At 37.3% G+C, this 19,316-nt stretch overlaps 1 protein-coding gene across 3 annotated transcripts in view; it reads right to left on the bottom strand.

The window, feature by feature from the left end:
• Window positions 1-15,828: 15,828 nt before the first annotated feature.
• Window positions 15,829-19,316, bottom strand: part of LUZP2 (leucine zipper protein 2) — a 117,031-nt gene continuing 113,543 nt past the window's right edge. For all 3 annotated transcript variants that reach the window (XM_085223904.1, XM_010710705.4, XM_010710706.4), the window contains exons 11-12: window positions 17,008-17,085; window positions 15,829-16,503 (exon numbers count right to left, since the gene is read on the bottom strand). In XM_085223904.1, the coding sequence (XP_085080030.1) occupies window positions 16,399-16,503; window positions 17,008-17,085 (183 nt within the window). In that variant the 3' untranslated portion in view covers window positions 15,829-16,398. The remainder of the gene's footprint in view (window positions 16,504-17,007; window positions 17,086-19,316) is intronic.

The following is a 19,316-nucleotide window of genomic DNA, read 5'->3' on the forward strand; positions in this document are numbered from 1 at the left end:
TAAAAGGCAGTTTCAGTAGAGAAAGCATTTTTTCTCTTTTTTTTCTTTTACAGAAACAAGATAGCAAGGCTCAAAGTTTACAAATATCCTAGAGTATTGGCCGTCCGCCTGGACTTTTCAAGGTCACGCTTTCAGACAGTACTGGTGAAACAGATAAACTTTCCCAATGAAGCTGTCTGAGAGCGGAGAGAGAGATTTGTTCAAAAAGCTAAAAAGCAACTGGTGCCCGCATTCTCCACCAAGAATGTCAACGGTTTACGGGCTGGTTCGGCCCGGTTCCGTGACTAGAAGGGCGGAGGGATCCGCGGATCCGCGCCCCCGGGAAAAAAAAGAAAATAAGGGACCCCGAAATAATTGAAAACAGTGGCAACAATCTGAGGTAAAACAAAGTAATTTACTAAATATGGTATCAACAGAATTTTATAAGGAGAGAGAATGTGAAATTGATAGTGGATCGGCCTTACCACAACGCTGAGATGAGAAGCGCAGGCAGAGAAGCGCAGGCGAGAAGCGCAGGCAGAGAAGCGCAAGCGAAGCAGCGCAGGCAAAGAAGAGAGCATCAGGTGACCTTGCCGGGAGTTATATCTCCTCGCTGACCGCAAAGCCCCCTGGGGAAACGTAGCTGCTCTTCTCCGCTGGACAGGCACCCGGAACTTGAGCATCAGCAGTCAAACCCCCAGTACATTGCATGATGTTATGATGTGGAATACCGATAATGAAAAATCATGAAACCATGACAATAAGACACCTTTAAAGTCTTGCAAATAATTCATCTCATTCATTCTCTTTCTAAAACAAAGATATATGGAAAAATGTCAGGTTAATTCTAGGTCCTTACAGATTATGAAGGAGGTTGTCTCATATACAGAAAATTGTTGCTATGAAACAAAAGCATCTCCCTCTCAAAGCAGACGCATAACGTTTCTAAGCAAGAAACTTGCTATTTTTTTCCTGTGGAAACTTGTTTCTCACCATGCTTGTAAGCACCACACTGCCAATGTTGTATGTTCATTCCAGAGCATAATGTGAATACCAATAGAGTCTCTGATTTATCAGAAATCAAACTAAAGTTTCTAAAAATGAATCAATATTTAATTAATAAGGTCACAGAATGGCTCGGGTTGGAAGGGACCTCAAGGATCATGAATCTCCAACCCCCCTACCACATGCAGGGCCACCAACATCCCATTTAATGCTAGAACAGGTAACCCAGTGCCCCATCCAACCCTGGCCCTGAACATCTCCAGGGACAAACCATTTCATTTAACATAAGCGGGAATTTAAGATGAATTCCATGTAACCATGGTCTACCATGATCTAGTATTAGATAAAGAGGATGGCAACCCTGCCTGTAGCAGGGGGATTGAAGCTTGATGTTCATTGAGGTCCCTCCCAACCCAAGCAAGGTACCCCATATCCTTCCCATTGTTCATGCTCAACTACTTTTACAATTTTAACAATGTAACAAGTTAGCCCTTTATTCAATAGGGTTCAATGTCTGTACAGCCAAGTTCAGAGAACCCTCAGTACTGCATGCTTTGCATGAGCACACTTTCCCATCATTATGTTTTTGGATATCATCATACCATGTACACATACATTTTAAAAACACTCATGTTTTGTTATTTGTGGATAACATAAGAAACACCTGTACTGTTTTTAATGGAAAAACAGACTGCTTGACACAGTGGTCTGTTTACACAAATAGCATTCTAAAGTCTTATATCCTAGGTGGGAACCTGGATGTTTAATTTAGGTTATTAGAGCTTCCTGGGTTGAATTCCAGGACAGATGCTGTTAAAGATTTTATGTACGTGTAATCAGTGAATATACAGATGTTATAATTAAGAAATATATAGGAAAGTTAGGCTAAACAGGTTATCACACTAAAGAAGAATGGATGAAAAGCTTACCCTTGTTCTGGACTCACTGAGAAGACTCCAAAAGGAGCAATCTCCAAAAGAGATCCTTCCCTAGTGGTAGTCAGCTCTTAAATGGGGTCTAGGAGAGGTGGAGACAGGCTCCCACCCCTTTCAATAGGGCAGGAGAATTGTCTTCACCTGTGCTCCAAGAGCTGACTCATTGCTCACCTCAGGTGGTCAATCAGAGGTTCAGGACGTGATTCAGCAGTTCCCATACATATGTATTTGTTGTCTCAGATTACTTTGAGAATGTAGACTTGGAAAAAACATCAAACCATCAGATAAACCATGACCTTTAGGGCTGCAGAACATTGAAAATCAGAGCTAGAACCAGAGATACACATACCCACAACGAGAGACATGCTAGGGTTGCAGAGAAGTGAGAGAATGGGGCGTGGGGAAGGAAGAGATGGATGTGATCTTCCCTCAGAGGAGCCCATAAAGCCATGCAAAATACACCTGGTACTTCTCTGAGGAATAATTTAATTCTGTAAGGTATGACCGATCATGATCAAACATATCAAAAGTGGTCCATTGTGTTTTGGGACAGTTTTCCTCATCTGTGCTATTTTCTGCTTCTGTGAATCATTTCTCAATTGCCATCATTTAAGTTCAGATGTTATGACACTGTTGAGGTTAGTCTGCACATCCCCTGCTCTTTCCCTGCTTGGTTTACAATGAAGTGTGGTCTCCAAACACAATAGCTGCATTCATTTTGCATGACACTAAGTCAGGACGTATCTCAAAAGGAGGCACCCAACTGCCAGTGTAAATTCACTTCGTAAGCTCAGCCTAAAGATCACCCAAAATACAGTCCCTGAATTATTCTGAGAGCTAAGCCATGACGACAGTGGCACAGTTGTCTGTACTCTCAGCTTTAACAGCAGCTTGTAGCAAAGCTTCAGGGAGTGCATAAGGCAGTTTCACACTGGACCTCAAGAATGGACCACTCAGAGTCTCCCATTGGAGACAGACTTGCCTGTGACAGCAGCGTACCTTGCTGACAACACCTACATCCAAGTACACATGTTAGGGGACACGGCAGGGAGAGTTATGTGCCACTGTTAGTATACTACCCAGTTTTAGATGAAATAAGCAACATTTTTGCATGGGAAAATAAGGAATAATACTTGATCAAGTATTACCAGCCCTCTAATTCAAGAGAAATTCCCATAGGAGTTCTTGCTTACAGAGGATATGAATAGTTTCTATATTCCTTAGCTGAATTAACTGCAGCCTCTTATTCTCACTATGTTATGTACCACAGCTGATTTTGACAGCTACATTAGGACAAGTTCAAAACAAAGAATATGATTTTATAATTCAGGCCAGGATGAGCAGAAACTACAGCTGAGCTTAGGAAATGGGAAGAATTTACTAAGTGATGTAAATGTGCATTATTTCCTTTGATTAACTTCTTGAATAGCTGAGGGAGTATTCAGGGATCTGAATATATGCACAAAATACAGTGAGTTTTTTCACAAGTACTGACTCCTTAATAGACCATAATAACTCAATAATAAGACCTTAAATGTGGGATTAAGAAACTTTTCCTTTCCTCATTAATGAATATAAGTTTCCTTAAACAAGCAAACGAAAAAGTTATATAGGAAATAAAAATCTGTAGTAATATAGTAGCTGACAAATAAACGTACATCCTTCGGTTTTAAAAGAAAGGAAAATTGCTTGGAGACATTTATTTTTCTCTTGTACTGTACTATTTACTATTTACATTTAACATATGATTGATTTGACAGTATAGTAACAGAACATTCTCTGAGATACTTTTCTTAGAATTGTCCTCTCAGTACATAGCACTAAAGTTTAATAAAGTTACTAAAGGTGAGGTAAAATATCTAGTGAAATTCAACCAAAATATGTTCTGGCGTTTACAATCATTCTTCTGTTGGATTCAATTAAATTGCTTGCATAATACTGACAAGTGTTCTGTTTAGAAAATCATCTTTCTCCCTAAGAGGAAACCTTTATTTAGTTCTAATTGATACTAAGCAATACAGAAGATTTGGTAGAGTACACATTCTTATTTCATGTTTTTGACAACAGGTACAGGAGTATTATCTAAAAACGAAGGAACTCCCATGGAAAAATGCTATATAAAAGTCTGCTCTGTGGTTCTTTAAAAGTTCTGATGCTTAAAAGTTGTGATGTTTTGCAGGCAATAGTTTGTGAAAATAAGGTATGCTGGAAAGATAGTCAATAATAGCTCTCTCTTCCTTCACATTTCATTTTCCTCCCTGCAGTGAGTCAGGTAAATGTAACCTTGACAAATTCCCAGGTGTCCTTACAGCTTTGCTTGCCCTGCCAGTGCTGCTGGCCCAACCAGAAATTGAGCATTGCAAAATGTCTGCTAGGTGCATCTGGAAATTGTATAGGCTGTGTCTCCACTGCTGAGCATGTACCCTCCGATAAGGCACTGTAGTCATTTTGTTAACAATTGTACTATAGAAATACAGATGCCTTTATGCACAGAGGAAGGCAGTGATAAATAACAGATGTAGCACTTGTTTTCTGATCTATAATCAAGATGGTCTGTTATGATAATTGCCACAGATTCTCTCCCAAAATATTTCGCATTCAGTCCCCACTATGAAAGATTCTGAAGTGCTGACTGGTTAAAACTTCATTAGTAACGCTGCATGAATGCTATGTAAACCAAGACCAGCTCTGTTCTCCTAAAGTGCCATTCTGTCAACCAGAAATGACAACTTCTAGGTCTTATATCTGCCAAAAAGCATATAATTTGTTATATTACAAAGGGGGAACTGCATAAATAACCACTCAGCCTATACACACTCTAACAGCACAATTTCTTCCTTACTGCCAAATGCAGTGCATGGCAAAATCCCATTCTTTCCCCATTCCTTTGTTCAATTACCATGAAAGAGATATTCCTTTCCATTGCTTGAAAATATTCCTGGTATTATAGATGAGACTGTAATTAACAAGACTACAAGAAAGGAGAGAAAAAATAGGAATTAATTAATGATATATACAGACACTATGGATTAGAGCTGCTCAATCTGGCACACTAGAACAATAGCAGACAGACAATATCTGCTTTCTTCTGCTTTCATTAAAAACATTTTTAATTAAAAGACACCAGCTGAGTGGAGGGAAAGGCTTCTCTTTTATTCCCTCCCCAGTAACCTGCAATTTCTGCTTTTCTTCTCCCTACTCAGAACAATGCTGAAATGTTTGCTGAGAAATACAATTGGAAGCGATGGGAGAAAGCACTCCAAATTCCCTGTTTCGACATTTCAATATGTTTCAGTGTGACATCCAACCCCCAGCTCTGCTGTCCCCGTGTCCCCATGTGCAGCTGATCTTACCAGTGTGCTGAGCGCAGCATCATGCCAGCTGAGCTCTCCTTTCATTTGGAAAGAGACGTGCTGGGACAGCAACCAATTTAAAATGCCTCTTTCTGACTACAAAAGATGATGAAGGATAAAAGAAAGAAGCAGAGTGTGCCTAAAAACACCTTGAAAAGTGACACTTGAGCTGCTACCAATATACATGTGCACTGTGAAATGACAGCATGAATGACTTACTTCACAGGTCTTCTGTGGATAAAGAGACATGGAAAGAAAAATAAAATGGGTTCTTCAGCTATGCAGACATGGTTTTATGATTTTTGGTTATCGGTATTCCACATCATAGCATCTCGTAGTGCAGTGGGATTTAGAGAGTTAGTGCTCCAGTTCCATGGATCATAGATAGTTCCAGGTATCTGGTTCTCAGAAGAGAAGAACTACACGCTACGTACCCCAGAGGACTTTGTAGTATTTGAGTTTCCATTTTCTGTTCAGAGGGAAAAGATAAAAAGCTGTTTGCAGATTACTTGATCCCCTTTTGATTGTCTGGCTCATCTCTGTTGCTGGTGCCATCTCAACTTGGCATTAGGGTAAGGCCTTCAGCTTTCAGACTCTCATTTTATTTGATTTATTAACTTCAATTCAAATTATATTGTATTATATTGTATTATAGTGTTATCTTGCATTCTGATATCTTATTTATTAATCAGTTTGTTTCTCCTCAGATCATTGCTGCTTTTTTTTTTTAGGCCCATCTCCCTACCCTTTTCCCCTTTTTCCCTTTTGCTGGGGCGTGGGTCTGTGGGTCTCCTCGCCTCACTAGTCACCACAAGCCATTGACAGCAGAATGAAAATGAAAAAACTTTTCCCATACTTTATCACCTGGTTTTAATCATAGAATCACGAAGGTTGGAAAAGACCAGTAAGATCCCCAAGTCCAACCCCAGCCTACTCCCACCATGCCCACTGACCACGTTCCTCAGTGCCACATCTCCATGTTTTTGGAACACATCCAGAGATGGTGACTCCACCACCTCCCTGGGCAGCCTGTGCCAGTGCCTCACCACTCTCTGCAAAGAGATTTTTCCAACTACTATCCAACCTGAATATCTCAATGCTCAATAACAATAAGTATCAGAATAGAAAACCAGGGTATTCATTTTAAATTGCAGAACTGGATTTTTATTTATTTATTTATTTATTTATTTTTGGCTTTTTTGTCTCCTCTACTTTTTACCTTTCTGTACTGTTCTCACCAACACTTCTGTTCATCAGATTTGCAGCCTGCTTTCTACTTTGCTAGCTGGTTGGCTTCCCTTCAGAGCACTAAGATTTGCCTGTAATGTAAATACTTTCAATCCCATTTTAAAAGCCCATTTTTTGAAAGTTTATGCTCTCATCACTTGGCCTATGGTTGACTGTATGTGTCAAAGTTATTACACTACTTACATACTGCTGTATGAAGCGCAGAAGGATTGATGGGTGCCCGTGTGCACACTACTTCTAACAACTGTACTTATGAATTAAAAATAAATGACTAAGTATACAAGATATATTTACTACCTTACTTGTGTGTATCTACATGTTTAAAAATTCCTTCCTCTATCTATTCCTTCTAGTTTTGTGGAATATGGTAAATAGAAGATGTAATGCACAAAACCTCTCTGTTTAGCACCACAAATTAATCTGTCCTTACAGGCATATAATTATAGGAGCAGTGGTATCTTTCATGCTTCTTCTGCCGTATTCCAAGCGAATGAATTGATTTATGAACTTGAAAGAAAATGTTAAGAAGCCTGTATTCTGAAAAGGCTGTAGAACTGCCGCAGACGCTGCTATTAACTGCGATGAGAAGAGCAATATGCATCATTGAAATGGTATAGAATTGCTTGGTAGCATGCTGGAATGACTAGAGCTATCTCAGCTGACAAAACAAAGTACTTTTTCCCAAAAGTCTGCGCAAATCAATTTCCTTGCTTTCAGTTCCGAAAATAAAAGATAAAGCAATGAACCCGAAGCTGTTACTGTAAGGTGCCATTAAGTTCAGCTGGCAAAACTAAAACAGGACCACTGAATCAACACCTTCTCTCCTGATTGTGCTTCATTTAGCAATTAAAATTTGCATCTGTGGAAGGTTGCCAAACCCAACAAAACAAAAAGATTCTTAGACATTTTGCTTGTTTTTCTTTACAAACTTCTTTTGAGTTAGTGAATTCTTTTTCTCCACAGAATAATTTTTCCATGAGAATGATCATTTCATTCTTAAGCATGTTCGTTTTCTCGCTAAAAATGGTTTCTAAAAGAGGGAGGAGGAAATGAGGAAAGGCAAGAGACAGCTGTATTAATCACAGAATAGTTTTAAAGAGCAATGACTGCATTATTTCCAACAAATGCATTCAGGAGCAATAAGAAATGAGATTTCACATGCTATGCATGAAACAAATCCAGTATCATCCCTCTTTTCAACAGTCCAGATTCATTAGGAGAGGGGAAGGGTGGAAAGGCATAAGAAAGCACCTAGAGCCTGCTGCATGATGCTAATGTAGAGCAAAATCCAAATGGAATGAATAAGTTAATTCAACAGGCTTTATAATATAGGGTTGACATCTGTCACCAAGGACTAGCAATAAAAAATTCATTACTGACACAATGTTTTACCCCATCAAAGACAGTTCTGTGATATTAAGGTTATTATCCCCTGAGAACAAGACTCAACTGGCACCTCTAAATTTAGCTGGATATTAGGATGCACAAGAATTTCTTACAGATGTCAACCATCTCATCTGCACTGGAAAAGGTAAAAGCAATTTAATTTCATTACTTGCAGCAAGCTTTTGGCTGTAACATCTGTGGAGCAATGACACTAGATGCTTTAAAGTGTTAGAATTCACTTGACTACCAGAAATATATGATGAATTCTCTCTGTGCATGAATTACCTAGGAAACTGGTTGGCTTATCAGCAGCCTTCGAAGAAGTAGGTAACATATGTCTTATTATTAGCAATCACAAATGCTATCAACCCTGTAAAGCCATTATTTAGCTTACCTTTGTTTATTGATTAAGAAGCATTTTTAATTAAAACTACTTGAATACTGGTCCTGTTACATAGTTATATAATGGAATTAAGATGAAAAAGAGTCAATTCAGACATTTTTTTGGTATTAATTAGTTCCATTAATCATCATTACTTAACATATTCTGTTTTGAAAATGATAGTTAAATTAATAGAGACCTAAACCAAAGAATCTCAGATTTATTTGGTTTTAAAGTAAAGAACTTAAATTAGAAACTGCCTCATCTATCCAGGGAGGATAGAAATCTGACAGCTCTAACAGGGCGTAAATGAGTAGAGCAACTTGGCTATGTGCCTTCACGCATAGATTAAGCAGGGGTGGAATTATTTTCTTTGGAGTATCTGGTATAATGCCATGTTTTGGTTCTAGAAGAAAAACAAAGCTGATAACACATCGATGTTTATAGTTGCTGCTGGGAAGTGTTGCACAGAGCCAAGGAGGCCCTTCCAGCATCTCCATGAAGGGCTGGAGGGGAGGCCCAAGGAGCTGGGAAGGACCAGTCAGGATAGCTGACTCGAATTGGCCAAAGGGATATTCCATACCACGTGATATACGTGGCAGCAGATCGCTACAAAGAAACCCCCAATATGAACAGCTGTATATCCAGCACTTGATTCACTGGTCAATACGCTAAAGCAGAGTTTACTGCAGAAGATATAATGCTCCCATGTTGATGTCTGAGATTAGATTTATATACCTGCTAGTATTCCAATTAGCAAGAGGATAATTCCACTTGCCAAATTTAAGTTGAATATTTGAGGTAGTTGGTGTTCAGCTTTTCAGTCCTGATATTTGTATGAGTAAGACACACCAAAACATCCAGCCAGGAATTCCATTTCTGTGCCACGGATGATGAATAAAAATAGAGAAATGAGCAAGGACTCCAAGTAGGTACAGATCTCCAAACTGAAAGCCATCTCTTCCTCTAGGATAAAAATAACTATGATGTTAACTTTTCCTCTTTCTTTCCTTTCTTTCCTTTCTTTCTTTCTTTCTTTCTTCCTTTCTTCCTTTCTTCCTTTCCTTTTCTTTCTTTTCTTTTCTTTCTTTTCTTTCTTCCTTTTTCCATGTTGTGTGCATAATACCTGCACCTGTAAAGCAGTTTGAAACTAAATTCACGTAGATCAGTTTTGCTCACATTTGCCAACGTGGAATGTTTTACAGTAATTATTATTATCATTTAGTAACTCACCAATTTAAATTAGAAGACATTTTTCAGCAACATTATCCATCACATCATTTGATGCTGTTCAAAATATGACAATTTTGAGTTAAAGATGTGCATTCCTACAATCTACTCATCACACATTCCTTAGTGTTGTATAGCTGGTATTTTCTTTGCTAATGCTTTGAAATCAATAAAACATAATATTTCACTATTTCAAAATTTCAGATTTGTAATTTTTCAATAAAACAGTGATTTTTAATCAAGAAACAAGGATATTTCAAGGTAAGAAATTTACAAACAAACATACAATCCTCAGAAGCAGAAATTCTAAGCTCCTATCCAATAGAATTCTAACATTCTAATAGGAGTATTTATAGATTAACACTAATACTCATACTTCCCTTCAGGTCATCAAAGAAATTTTTTTCCAATAAGGTTCTCAAAAAAATCATGCAATTAGAAAACAATTTGTTCCAAGTATCATAAAACAAATTTGAATTTGTTGGGTCCAATTTCAGTCCGCAATCTTCCCTTGACATCAGCAAGTCTTGGGTTTGGGTTGGTTTTGATGAGTTTCTTTTGCTCGGATAAGTTTTGGACTATTTTTTCCTTTTTTAATGCTTTTAGATTTTATCTATCCTCTAAATTTTTTAAAAACTAGCGTATTGAAAGCCAATTGAGGCTTTGTTGAATTATGTATCAGTCCAAGAGAAAACAATAATGCTGTTTAAACAGCACATTTTCCCACATCACAGAGAAGATGTAAATAAACTCTCCATGTGATCTAGTCACAAAAGACTGTGTTAAACCCATTTTATTAACTTTGCCCGGGTTTACAATTCTGAAGCAGCCACTCATGCTCAATGTCATTTTAAAGGCATTCATAGAAAAGAGCAACATGGAAACTACTGCCTGCCATATCCAATTCTGTTTAACATCATCTTTTCTTACACAATGAGTGCCATCGTGGTATCTGCCCTGAAGTAAGCTTGCTGCGGTGCCCAGGCCAATGCTGGGGTTCATCACTAATAGTTACAGACATGGTCATTCAGCCAGGATGTCAGATGCTCATCCAGCAAGCTCTGTGCCAAATCAACTGGCAGTGACCAGAGGGATGTGACTCAGTGCATGTGCAGAACTTGTCTTTTGTCAATGGGACGTGATGCTGAATTGTATCAGCACCTATCGCAGCAGCCTTTAATATGAATATCATCCTTGAAGCTGACACCCCTGCTGACAAGTTGACAGCAGAAAAGATGAAGAGAAGGAGGGAAGGAAGTGAGAGGCCATTATCTGATACACATGAAATGAAATCCGTCTGAATGTGACATTGCTTTACACTACAAATCAATATTTGAAGAAGACGGACGATTAACCAAATATTTCTTCATATACCAAAATATTATTTGCTTGTCATAGCATTAGTCAAAATTGTTCTCATGAAGTTGCAGTTATAAAGGCAGGCATATGCTGAATATCCAGTTTTCTATGCATTTGCTACATTTTATTGCTATTATTGTTTTGTAGTTTTAGTCAAATACTCACTGACTCAGTGTTGATCACAGCAGCGCAGTGTGCCTGCCACACAACGTGCATATACACCTACACGCATCATTATATCTAGAAGCCCACTCATCTCTTTGCAACTGCAGCTGTGGACTGGCAGGACTGTGAGAATGCCAACGGTGGATACGCTGCTTGTTCCACCTTCCCCTCCAGCCCTCTGTATCACTTGAGGGTTATGCAGAGTTAAAACGTTTCCCTCTTTTTCCAAGAGAAGAAGGGATCTTGGCAAAGCTTCAGCTGTGGCAGCAGGAGAAGGCAAGGGAAGGGAAAGTGAGCTGGCAGCTGCTGAGGAGGGCAGCTGGAAGCAGAACCCATGAAGAACATGGGGAAGAGTCTGCTGCCCGTCAGAAGGGTGCACAGAATGGTCAGCAGAGCACACTCCAGATTTCTGTGTTAGATCCATATTGACAGAAAACTGACTTACTCTATTTCAGAAGGTCTCGTTCTTGACAGCGTGTAACAAAACCTACATATTTGGTTGTATTCCTGGTACACCTCAAGCTCCTGTGCAAACTGGGCTGCTGTAAGGCATGCATATAGGAGATGCTGACACTCCTACTTATGTAGGTACCCAGATACACAACATGAAATAAAATAGAAGGCATTACTTTGGGAGCAACCCTTATACATTTCTGACAGTTACTGGAAATGAATTGCCACTTGTGTTTACTTTCATTTAGCTCAGCCTAGCTTAATAGACACCAGTAAACAATCCTCATCTCTTGTGTTAATTACAGTATGTGAATCTACAATGTTCAATTATTAATCACTGTGTAAAACAAAGGAATCAATTACTGAAGATAAATTTGAATGTACTCTGGAAAAATAAAATCCTTGTTACTTTTCGCTCTTTCTGCAACAGTGGATAAAGAATTGTGGGGCATTTTCATCCCCCCATTGAAGCAAGGTTGAAAGCATTGAAGTAGATCTCTGATACCACTACACTTGAAAATAATCTACCAGAAATTAAGCAAAATCTTTTTCAGTTAAAGAACATAAAGTCAGTGACTGTTACGATGGTTTTGTTGGACTGGTAATTTACACATGTGATTTACATCAGGCACATGAGTTGTTTCATGGTTTCATTTAAAGTGAAAATTATATAATTAATATATTACATAAACCACTTTAAAAAGAGTACAGTAGAATCACACTGAAGTGTTTTATTGACCATCAATTTGTATAATCTTGATTGACGGTACTACTTGGAATTATTTTGTAAGATCAAGTTAATAAACTCTGGGTATGACTAATACTTATTTTAACTATTCACTCGAAAACACAATTAATTGGAGTAAAAACTGACCATTTTTAATTGACATTCTAGTAAGTAATGTGTTGTATCGTTCTTACTGAAGTACTTAGAAAAGTGAGGCTGCTTCCCCTGGAGTCACACGGTCCAGTGAAGACATAATTTGACACATCCTTAGCTTTCTAAGCCTCGCTAAGAACATCTTCCTGTCTCCATCCCAACAGATTCTTGTTTAAATAGAACAGCTGGTCCTTCAGAGTGCATTGTAACACATACATCTGAAGTGGACTACCACTATAATTTCTGGCTTTCCACTACCTGTTATTACTGTCAAGAATTACAGACTTCAGAAGTTACTGGATAACTAAATAAAAATGCCCTTGCTATATAACATCCACTATGAAAGGTCAACACTGGACTTGATCTAGTTTTTCAAGTAGGGAACAATTAAGACTTACTTTCATGCTTCCTGATAACTAAAATTTTGTCATGAAATATGTATGCTCAGTCTAACAGAATGATATGCCCATTTAACTGCAGAAAATGACCCATTTTAAACACAGATAAGCTCAGACACTTGTAAAGTATTTTTAACAAGGAAATTAGCCAAATTTAACGTTTCTTTTTTGTATAAAGCCATGACCACGACTTTTGTCCTTTTGGGTAAATTGAGCACTTCTTAGTTTCAAGTTTTATGATCCTAAGTAATACCTTATCAGGGATGAAATTTCACTTCAGACTTTTTTATTTACTCACATGCTCACTCATAGGGATATATACACAAGTACATCTAACAGATACAAACATAATATGCATTTTCACATTTACAAACACGTATTGATAGAAAGAGAGAGAAACTTAGAGATGAAGTCTACGCTGCAAAAGGAAAACTCAAACAGTAGTTTAAAATTGAATATTCTTAGGCTGGAAATTGCTTTTAGCCATTAGACACTGGAGTATCTAATAAAAGCCTCTTAAGCAATCTTTATGTGCAAAGAAAAGGATATGGTGTATGACCTAGTTGCCAGGCAACTGCACAGAACTGCAAAATATTTTCCTAAGATGTGCTGCTCTGTGGTGTGATGTGTGATAGGGAAGTAGACCCAGACTCTCAGTTCTCTGTGAAGCTGGTCATAAAAAGAGTTTTGGAGTATTCTAGGGAGATCGAGTATAACTGCAACTGAAATTTTATAAACTGAAGCTCCTTTATGACCACGTTCTTTGTAACCTCGAGTAGTCAGACATCAGAAGAAATGCCAACATCTATTCACCTCCATCCCAGCACTGGGATGTCAAATTACTCACACTAATGGCTGGAATGAAAGAATGGTTACTGATCCACTGAGGGAAAATATGTACACCTTTTCTGGCAAAAAACATTGTCAGTACATGGAGGCATCCTTGTGAGGTCTTTTTTCCTTTATCTTCATTTTTTTTCAACATTCAAATATTTTCTAAAATACATATGTATGTAATCTGTAAATTGAACATAAGTTTCCTCTCAAACGAAAAAATACAAGTTTTTGAACAGAATTCTTTGGGGTATAACCACGAAGGACAGACATCTCATAAGATGCATACTCCCCTCTTGGTGCAAAATTAGAATCCTCACAACAGCAGTATATTTTAAGCCATGCCAAAAGAATACACGAAATATTCTCATGCCAAACACAGGCAGAAGATGATTTTTTCCATTGTTATTTTTTCTTCATCCTGAATCATTATGTGAATTATTCTAAAAATCATCGGTGCGAAGATAAGCAAGGATTCCCTGTCGTCATCTCCAAGATGTCAAACTTAATCACATGAAAAATGAGCAGCAGCCTATGTCCTGTATGAATGTAGTCAAATAATTCTTGGAGAAGACAAAGTCAATTTCCAAAACTTTAAGCATATGGATAAATTCTCCCCACCAACACTGCTTTATTCAGTTCTGTCTCACCTGATCTTCACTGCTTAGAGAAAGGGACATACACATGTCATATGCATGCAAGTATAAAAAGGTAGATTGTTGCTGATTTGTAAGGCTTTTTTTTTTTTTTTTCCATATTGTGGACATTAACATTAAGGTATCTCTTGAAACAGAATGCAATGTGATGCTATATTAGCAGTAGCTGTATCACTACAACTGCTGAATTCTTCAGAAAGAAGAAATGAATGCTAAGTAGGACACCTTACCTCATTCCTTTGGGATGTGCTCTTGAAGATAAATATCCTTTCTAGAGAGATGCTTGAAACAGTTTCAGTGGCCTTTTCAGTCCATACCCCAGATATTTTAATTTCTTGCACAAAAATATCTGATTTTGGCATGTAACAGAAACTAGGAACTGGCAGTAGCTATGATTAGATCATGACTCTCTTATCCACTGGATATTTTGAAATTGTCTTCAGACACAGTTTGTTGTGGCTGTAACTGAAATAAATCAAATCTCTGGTACATGGCCCAGACTGCCTTAAACAAAACATTACTGAATTTGATAGATACCATTTGATGAGAGTGGTCAGGTTTGGCTGTGAAAACCCACAGCTCAGTTCTGAGGTCTTTGTATCTGGGATTTCACTTCTTTCAACATTTGACATGGATATTATTTTTTATGATATTTGACTTTATTGAGTGGTATTGTCACATCACTCAGTTCACAAGTTTCTTTTCAGAATTCTTGAGATTTCTCCCAGCAAAAAGCAAACAAACAAAAAAACCCACACAACAAAACTTACCATTCTGCAGCATTCACTCCTGAGTAGGGAAGCAGAAGCAAAATGTCGAAGTGGAATGAGTTTAATGTCAGGAAGGAACAGAGAGTAACTTGATGAAATTGCTGATAGGTAAAACCAGAACAGAGAATACCACTAAATGAAATGAAAGATCGTATGTTTGATTTTTAAACTGATTCAGAAGCAAAGAAAAGCAAACTAATTTAAGTAAATTGCTTTCGGTCCAGTAACAGTTGTAATACACTGCTGTGAGTAATAGGAGGGAAATGGGAGCTTACAAGTTACAGCTGCTTAAAATATTTCATGCAGAAGGAGAGCATAAAAGCAATAAATTGTTCCTAAGGCACTAGTTTTTGAAGATTTGCAATTCAATTGTATGAAGCACATACTGACAATGGCACATACTCAAGGAGATGTGCTCTCTTTCTTCTTCCCCTTTCCTTTCTACTTTGAAACCCTGCCATAGAGTGTGTGGCCCATGAGAAACCAGAAGAACCCTAAGAGTCACAGAGCACACCTTACCCAAAACACTGCTGTAACGCCCAACACCCCACCTGCTGTGGTCAGAATGTCTTTCCACGATTTAAAATCTATTTATGTTACTGAGGTGAGTGCAATTACAAACGATGGAACCGAAATCCTATGACAGGCACCCAAACTAAGTAATCTTAACAAGATTCCACTTGCAAAAATGTTTGCTTGAATTCTAAAACAAGCAGCTCTTCCTTTCTCTGTTTTTGGACTGTGCATTTTTGCCAACAGCTCAGTGATCAAAATAGAACTAGCAGTGACAACAAGTTAGAAAAAATAGCAACCAAATGTGTTTTATTGTATAAGTAAGCAGATTTGAAATGGTATCACTCAAAGTTAAGTATACATGGAGCATTACTGTCCCATTATCACATTTGATCTTAAGAATTACATTGCACTTCAACTAGGTTTACACAGATTTGTCTTTTTTTTTTTCAACATTCACCACCCTTTAATTCTTGATTTAAAACTTTAGCTGCAACAAAGTTTCATGAAATAGATCAGGCTGAGAGAATACCCAAGAATAGTTTTTTTTTTCTTTTTTTGTTTTGTTTTTTTAAAGAAATAAACTAATATACTGTCTGCAATTACTAGTCAGGTAGAATAGCAGTTGAAAAACTGGACTATATTACAAAGCATTTTTCCAAACATCCATTTTGGATTATTGCTGAAAGGTATTGATTGGTCTATTCTGGACTAGTTTACAAACATTCATAAAATGGTGGAAATGCATGCTTTAGAAAACTGGTACTATTCATGCCTCTGGTCTCAAAAGAATACGAAGATGGTAGCAAGTGATGAACATTTTCAAAGTAGTATTTAGAGTATTAGTAGTAATTAGAGTTTCTTTTCTTTTGCGCTTACAGAATCTTCAGACTTTTTCTCATTTCTTTCAGGTAATTTTTCCTCTTCAGGTTTAATCCACAGAGGGTTGCGCAACATCTGATGAGGGTGAAAACAGCATCAATGCAAATATCCTTTGACAGTGAAAAAATCATGCTAATCTGAATCATTATTTTATTATTATTATTATTATCTTGCTCAGCCGTTTTGGTCTATCAGAATAAAAGCACAGGTGCACTACTCATTTAAGATTTTTCCATTCATTGGTAAGATTGCTGAGTACACTTTGGCATATTTGCAGATGTATAACTGTTTTGATCATTTCCCCCTCCCTCCCCTTCCCAAAACTGCTGACATGTATTAAATTCAGTCATTTGATGACTAGGCTACTCCAATTCAAGTATGGAACAGTTTGGAGCAATGCTGATGATAGCCAGGAGTCATTTTGAAAAGACAAACTGAAGAGTACAAGTTCGTGAACTGAGTAAGCAGTTCTCTCTCCAAAGCATTGAATAAAACATGTAAACATACTTCAAGTAACTGCATGCCTTACAAGAGTTTTTATAATAAAAAAAATCTGAGAATTTCTTGGGAACTGAATACCTGAAAGCTTGACTCTGTTTCTGCTGTCTTCAATTGAGATGCTGAATTACTGCGATTCCCCAAACACGTCTTGCCAACCTGTCAACGGAGATATCACAGGTAACTTCTGTGGATTTTTTTTCTAAAATACTCATGTGTTTTTTTTTTTAAATACTCTGGTAACAGCCACTGGTAACATTTCCCTGTGTCTGATGTGGCTGTACAAGTTTAGCAATTTAATACTTATTCTCCTCTCAGTAGAAGTGGTCAAGTTTATTCCCACAATTGACCTGTCGAAGAGGATAGTAATTATAATCTTCTGTTGTGAGTGGGGAAATAGTAATGAAAAGCTGAAAGCTAGCATTAAATTTGAGGACTCCTTTATTGATATTTTCTTGACTGATTTGCTAGATCTCTTCTGCATAATAATCATTGAGCTTATTGAATGGAGAAGTCAGAAAATTTTCAAGGTATGGGACGGCTGGTTAGATTCATCACTGTCATTTTATTACAGCAAAAATGTCATTTTCCTTGCAAGTATGCTCTTCAACGTGACAGAAAACAGAGCCGAACAGTATAAATAAAATGCTGGAAGAATTATGGAGTGGGTTATAAATGCAAAAGATCTTGCGTTGTAAGTCTTAAGTCTTAATAGCACTGAAATTTCTACTGAAATTAAATTAAAAGTCCGTCAGGACTATGACCAAGACAACATAGGCAAAGAAAATGTGAAATATAGGTACAGATAATCTTTGGTCATTGCTTTGAAATTGCTCATGTCGGTGATCTGATTTTTTTTTTTTTTTTTTTTTTTTTTGTTAATAGAAATTGATGCGTGCAAATGGAGTGAAAATTAAATATATGCACATATATCAAATTTTAAGTCATAAAGACTCCAAACTAACAGTGATTTTACTTACTTTAAATTTTAACGTGCTTTCCCCTGAAATTGTTCATTTCTAGCATAATAATCTGGAAAGTTTTTGAAGTCTCATTATAATATTTTTACACATCAGATATATTGGTGAAAAAAGGCATACAATTCTTTAGTATATAAATGGACACATACAAAAAGGAACCAGTAACAACCATTACAAATTCCACTGGCATTTCTGCAATTTCTTTTAGATACTTGTTTTTCAAAAATTATGATTGAGAATATTTTTCTAGAATAGAATACTATCTAGATAGAATACAAGAAAAGAAATAAAGCAACCCAAAAGAAAAAGACTACGTCTAAGTAGTATGCCTTGAGCCTCTTTTCTTGGAGAATTTTTGCTTGAAAAAAAAAAAAGCCTGAATGAATCCCACAGCATTTTAAATCACGGTAGGTTAAAAATTACCTCTCTCAGCAGAGAATGTTGAAAATCAACACTCTCATGGAAATTAAATGTCAAGAAATTTTATCAATATCCTTTCAGTACAAATTACATTAGATTGAAGTTAATTTAAAAGTCAGAGATTGACAAGGAGGAGGAAATTTCATTATGTTTTTGCACTTGAGGAATTCTGACCGTCCCTCATCTGTGACCAAGTTGATCTACAAAAAGTGTAGGTCTGACAGAACTTGTTTTTAGTGTATTTCCTAGTAAGTTAGATAAAATATTCTTTTCGGCTTAGTCACGCTGAGATAAATGTGAGGGTTTCAGGGCCTTGCAAGCCAGGAGTCTCAGGACAAGTGATGTTGCAGGTCAAAAAAGGCACAGCGTGTCAAGCTGTGTAATGAAGATGTTATTTCCACCACACACTAATTACAGAATCCCTGGGGCTGGAAGGGGAGATCCTTGAGTCCAACACCCCTGCTAAAGAAGGCACGCTACAATAAGTCACACAGGTAGACATCCAGATGGGTCTTGAATATCTCCATAGAAGGAGACTTCAAAACCTCTCTGGGCAGCCTGTTCCAGGCTTTCAATACAAGTTTTAGGAGCGGCATACAGTATCATTTACAAACATTCTTTCCATAGACCAGGTAAGAAAGGTGTTGTTGGTAGGAAAAAAAAAGTGAAGGTTTGTGTTTGTAGCATTCTAAATTTTTCCACTCACAGGTGTTTTCCTTTTTAGCAATACATCATCTGGTACACTCTTCTAAGCAAAGCAACTCCTACATCTTTATTACGTTGTTAAATCATAAAGAATTATTTTTCTCTTGTCACTGTGAAAACGTGTGTATTATTAACAAATAAATTAGATATTGAGTGCCAGCAATGACCTTCATCATGGCATCAGTCAGCAGAAGTACCATAGCCAGGATTGTAACTGGTCACTTTGAGCTCTCAGTTTTAAGTCAGGACAGTTCCTAAAGTTGAGATGGACAAGTATAACAGCAT

The sequence above is a fragment of the Meleagris gallopavo genome, chromosome 5 (genome assembly GCF_905368555.1).
Source record: "Meleagris gallopavo chromosome 5, MGAL_WU_HG_1.1, whole genome shotgun sequence".
Lineage (NCBI taxonomy): Eukaryota > Metazoa > Chordata > Aves > Galliformes > Phasianidae > Meleagris > Meleagris gallopavo.